Raw genomic sequence first — 5,019 nt, 5'->3', positions numbered from 1 at the left:
GCGGGTGCCAAAGGCACGCAACCTCTTTTCCTCCCACCTGACCGAGCGATTTTTCCCAGCGTGTCTTTCTCTCCGTTCGACACAGTAAGTCGGTACAGTAGAATCGGGACAGGTGGCACATGTGAGAAGACCCCCTTGATGCACACCTTATTGTTTTGGATAATCGTCTCCTTTTTTTAAGAGTTCTTGTACACAGCGACAGCGTCGTCCAATCCCCTCGCTGCCGATTCTAAAAAAAAAATCCCTCGCTGCCAATCGCTGGCCCGATTCTTTTTTCGCCCAATCGCTAGGTGACGACGTGGCTATCGCGGGGAGGCGCTCTTGATGCACGCCTTATTGTTTTGGATAGTCGTCTCCTTTTTTTTAAGAGTTCTTGTCAACTTACCACCAATGTTACCGGCAAAAAACATTAACAGAAATGTTACCTATAAAAAAAACTTACCACCAATGTTTATGCAAAAAAAAAACTTAGCACCAACGTCACTCTTGTTGCCAAAAAAACAGTTTTTTTAGGCAAAAATAAATAAATCCGGAGTGAACATCGGCCCCAATCACAATAGCGTCGAGCCCAATCAACCATTAATGCGAGCCCACATCCCCCTTGCGGCAAGCAGGTGTAGGAACTGGGCCCTTGTATGATTCAGCCCATCAAGCCGTGTTCTGGTGGCTCACGTGACGCATCGTCCAACCGCACCAATATCTCCAGGGTAAGGGAGGAGCGGCGATCCGTCGGTGGCGAGGTGGACGGCGAAAAGGAGGACGAGCATGGCCGACGGGAAGGACCTGGGCGCCGCGGCGGCCGCGGAACCCGACCCCGATGAAGGGCAGCCGGATCTGGAAGAGGAAGGTGAGCTCGAAGCCGCCGGCGGCGGCGGCGGCGAGGAAGAAGAGGACGTCGACGTCGACGGCCTCGCTAGCTTCCTCGAATTCGAGATCCTCTCCGGATCCAGCGAGGAAGATCCTCTCGACGTAAGTGCGCTCGATCTCTCTTTCTCTCCTAATTTCCTTATCGAATATTGTCGTGATTGGGGATTCGATTGCAGCAGCTGGAGGAGGGCGAGGAGGAGAAGGAGACGGGGGTGGATGATGAAGCGAAGAACGGTAAGAGGAAGCAAGATTCGCTGTCGGACGGAGATGGCAGCGGCAGCGAGGACGAGCGTCAGAAGAGGGCGAGGAAGGAGAAGGGAAAAGGAAAGGTTTTGACAGAGGGGCCGCCTCAGATTGACACGGGCATGTTCACCAACGTCCCCCCGGAGCTGTTCCTGCAGATCTTCAAGTTCCTCTCCTCGGAGGACCTCATCTCGTGTGCCCTTGTGTGCCGCTTCATGAACGCCGCCGCATCTGACGAAACCCTTTGGCGCCGCTTGTAAGCTACTAGCTAAATATTGCCCTACTGTTCCAATTTGTGAATTTTGCTAACGTTTTTTTACCCCTTTCTGATTTTGTAAGGTATTGTATGAGATGGGGCCTGTCCTCTAATGCTACCTCTAACGCGAAACTCAGGGAGTGCGCTTGGAAGAGCCTCTACATTCAGGTAGTCCCACCTGTTTTTCCTTTAATACTTCTAGTTTGATCTCGTTGAAGCCATGGGCATTGACGATCAAATCGCACAAATTAGCTTCGAAGTTCATAAGCCATATCCATTTAGTTTTATGTGAATATTCCATATAATTTGAACTAGTACCTTTTTTCCAGAATAAGTGCATGTACACAAGCAGTTGAGTGTACAGAACTACTGATTCTGTTATGATAAGAGCTAAATATTTCATTTTCATGTTGCAATATATGCATTTGCTAATGATGTTATTGTTGTTCTTAACCCCAGCAAGACAGAGAAGATATGGTTGAATTCGTGAGATATACCCCTACAGAATTCAAAGAGTACTATATCCAGATGCAGGCTGCAAAAAGGAGTCAGGCACCCCTTCCCTCAGAAGTAATCACTGATTTATTGGCTTTATTATCTCTTTTTTATGTGTAAATTTCACAAAACTACATGTTCAGTGTACAAACATTGGAGAGGAACGATTTCACTATGCTACATATTTAGTGGCTGTTTTTATCACAAAAGTACAGATTTTATGGTGGACTGAAATTCTTGTGAATGTCCCTGATGTCCCAGGCCCATAAGCAAACCTCCCCAAAATGGTTTTCTCAATCTACTTGCTGAAGTCCTCATTTTCTTGAGTGGGTTGGCAACTTGGCACAACCATTTTGATGTGGGTACAAGAAGGGAAATTAGGCCCCAAAAACCTGTTCTGCACAAGAAACCATGAAAGTTAGGGCAACAGGAAACCTGTAGTTCTGTGACAAAATGCCCCGTAAAAATCTGTAGTATATGAAAAAGTTCCTTAAATATGTAGTTCCATCATAGTAGTATGAATCTCTAGTTTTGCGGAATTTACTCTTCATCAATCTATCTTGCAGTCTCACATTCCAAAGAATTATCTTTTGTTGGCCTAAACTTAAACCTTTCTTGTCTGAATTTTAAAGGTTAACGACGACAAGATTGTTCTTGATAAGACAGTAGCTGATCAGGTGTCTAGTTGGAAAAGCCGCAGAGGCCTTACTGATGATGCAGTCAAGGGGCATTCTTGTTCCGGAAGTACTTGCTACTATAAGCAGATTGGTGATGCTTATATCTGTGAGAAGACTGGTCGTGTACATGGTATATTTATATTTCCTCACTCACTTGTCACATATAGTTGTTCATGCCTGACAACGTTGTTTTCTGCTGTTTTCAGTCTGTGATGATGCCTGTCGTGAATTTGTCTTGGACCAAGCTAGCGGGTTACTTGTCTGTACGATATCTGGGCACTGTTTTGAGAGATTTTTATGTCCTGATGACGAGTGGGACACTTGTGATGCTGTAAGTCCCAATGCATGGCATATCCTCTTTTATCCATAAAAACTTTGCAATGGCCATATATTGTAAGAATGTACCTGATACGGGTTTGAATGATCTTACCTGAGCGAATTCATCTTTGTCTGATCCCGTACTTATCACTAAGCTTTACTTTTTGGCAATTTTAGGATCAGCAGCAAGGTGGCGTGACTGATGAAGCAGAGCCATTCATGGGATCTGGACGATTTGGTACTAATTCGAGTTTTATTTACTGAGAAATTTTCTTCCATCATGCATGTTGCGTTTTATTCTTGGAGCAAATTTAAATATTGTGGAGTTGCTATGTCAGATTATGAACGAAGTAGATTTGGACATTTTTCATGTTACAGGGATGTCACGCATCAAGCTGTCGATTTATAAATCGGAGTAGTTACTTATTAGAAATATAAATGCCCGCTTCTGCTGCTATGGAGTGTTTGATCATGTTGCAGAAGATGGCGTAGTTTCTGTTTTTAGGGGGAGAAAGTGGCTTAGTTGCTAGGTGATATTTGGTTATCTAAAATGTGCTTACCCAAGTGGGCCGGCCACAGCCAAAGAAGAGCACTGTGGAAGTGAAAGAGTTGCAATTTCTATATATTACTCCCTCTGTAAAGAAATATAAGACGTTTATATTTCTTTACAGAGGGAGTACTATTGCTATATAACCTACTAATAGTGGTACTCTGGTAGTGTGGTAGATAGTCCTCTATTGTAAATGGAAATTCATTGTTTGTGTTTGATAAGTTTGTTGATTCATTGCAGTGCTTTGAGTTACTGATCCATGTTTTGCTTCTGTGAACAGCACGAGCTTATCAGTTGGGTTACAGCTGTGCCGACGAGAAGGAACTTGAGCATGCTTTGCGGTTCTGCTGATATTCTCCCGGGGATTTGATCCTTCAGACCTTCACTCCTCGTGCTTGCTACACGAGAGCAAGTTTTTGGTTGGCAAGGGAAATAAGCTGCAGGAAGCTCTATACTGTACACTTTACTTGATCTCGACCTCCGGGGATGTGCCTATGAATGCAAAATCAGCAGAAATGCTGGTATGCTTTTCGATCAGTCGAGGGAGCTAATATGCTGTTGTGTAGTTTCCTAAATTATGAGCGATGTATCCTAATAGTAATAAAATAAATGCTTGACCACTTGTCCACTTGTAATCCCCACAACAGTGCCTATTTGTGGCACTGTAACCTATTCACTGAAGTGGTCGAGGCATGTATGAGGTTGCTGTTTTTTTATTTAGCATACAAATCAGCAAGTTTTTCACCTTCTGGTTTATCTTTCTGTTCTATGTTTGGTGTGTACCACCGTACTGGCGTAACAATGGATTGGATGGCGTGCTGGTAGGTTTGCTGATCGCTGCAGCTGGATGGGCCTAGCTAAGCTCCATCCAAAGTTTTTTTTTTTTGGTAACGATCGTGTGGCATAGAGGCACAAGAGTAGATGGTGGGCGAAAAGAAAACCAGCAGGCTTAGGTTAGGCTTTTGAATGCATTCTCTCCAATTTTATCGGGAAAAGCTTCCCCTCGTCCGGCTGATTACAGCCTGTGCATCAACCGTTTAGGCTGCTTGACACGTGTCCCTGTGAGCCATGCATCCTTGTTGCACCTTATCCCCTTATGCCTTCATTTTTGGGAAATCTCAGCAAGCGCCGTCAACCATTCGTCCTTCACTCTCTTCCTCCCAACTCCCATCTAACACCGTCGGAGGACGCAACCGCCAGCCCCTTTCTCCTTTCCTCCTCTCTCCTTAACTCTCTCTCTCTCTCTCCCAGCTGAGCTCCTATTGCGCTCCGCCGCCAGCCCATTTTCTCTCGCTCTCTCAACAAACAAGCTCTTATGACGCTCTTTTCTTGCGTGCTTTTCTGCAACAAGAGCTATGTTGTAAAAATTTTATAAAGAAAATTCTGCAATAAGGCCTCTGTTACAAAAAATATTCTACAACATGACCTATGTTGCGATTTTTTTTGCAACATGCAAAACTTTTCTGCAACTGGACTAATGTTATAAAAATAAATTCTGCAACAAGACTTGTGTTGCAATGATGAAGGCGCCGCTCATCTGCTCGATGCGCTAGATCTGACGGCTCACAACCCGATTGATCTTTTAAAAAAATCAGCCGACGGACGCGTAGCAC

General features: G+C 44.5%; 1 protein-coding gene across 2 annotated transcripts; it reads left to right on the top strand.

Moving 5' to 3' along the window:
• The first annotated feature begins 670 nt into the window (after positions 1–670).
• On the top strand, positions 671–4,122 carry LOC125520133 (F-box family protein). 2 transcript variants are annotated; one of them, XM_048684962.2, is made up of 8 exons: positions 671–969; positions 1,047–1,366; positions 1,450–1,534; positions 1,826–1,936; positions 2,494–2,668; positions 2,745–2,869; positions 3,034–3,094; positions 3,687–4,122. In XM_048684962.2, exons 1-8 carry the CDS (start codon positions 766–768, stop codon positions 3,755–3,757), a joined length of 1,152 nt encoding a protein of 383 aa, XP_048540919.2. In that variant the 5' UTR covers positions 671–765; the 3' UTR covers positions 3,758–4,122. The 2 variants fall into 2 exon arrangements, with proteins under 2 accessions (XP_048540919.2, XP_048540918.2); XM_048684961.2 differs by having other exon boundaries at positions 677–969; positions 1,044–1,366.
• The last annotated feature ends 897 nt before the right edge of the window (positions 4,123–5,019 follow it).

Source organism: Triticum urartu, chromosome 7A, assembly GCF_056163025.1.
Source record: "Triticum urartu cultivar PI428250 chromosome 7A, HENAU_Tu73, whole genome shotgun sequence".
Lineage (NCBI taxonomy): Eukaryota > Viridiplantae > Streptophyta > Magnoliopsida > Poales > Poaceae > Triticum > Triticum urartu.
The sequence above is the reverse complement of the archived record's forward strand: the minus strand, read 5'-3'. Positions and strand labels throughout refer to the sequence as shown.

Bases quoted from the DNA above. Each gene is read 5' to 3' on its own strand.
- LOC125520133 (XM_048684961.2), top strand. From the start codon at position 766: ATGGCCGACGGGAAGGACCTGGGCGCCGCGGCGGCCGCGGAACCCGAC. The intron at 1,367-1,449 runs GTAAGCTACTAG...TGATTTTGTAAG, and splicing joins GAAACCCTTTGGCGCCGCTT to GTATTGTATGAGATGGGGCC. The intron at 2,870-3,033 runs GTAAGTCCCAAT...TGGCAATTTTAG, and splicing joins AGTGGGACACTTGTGATGCT to GATCAGCAGCAAGGTGGCGT.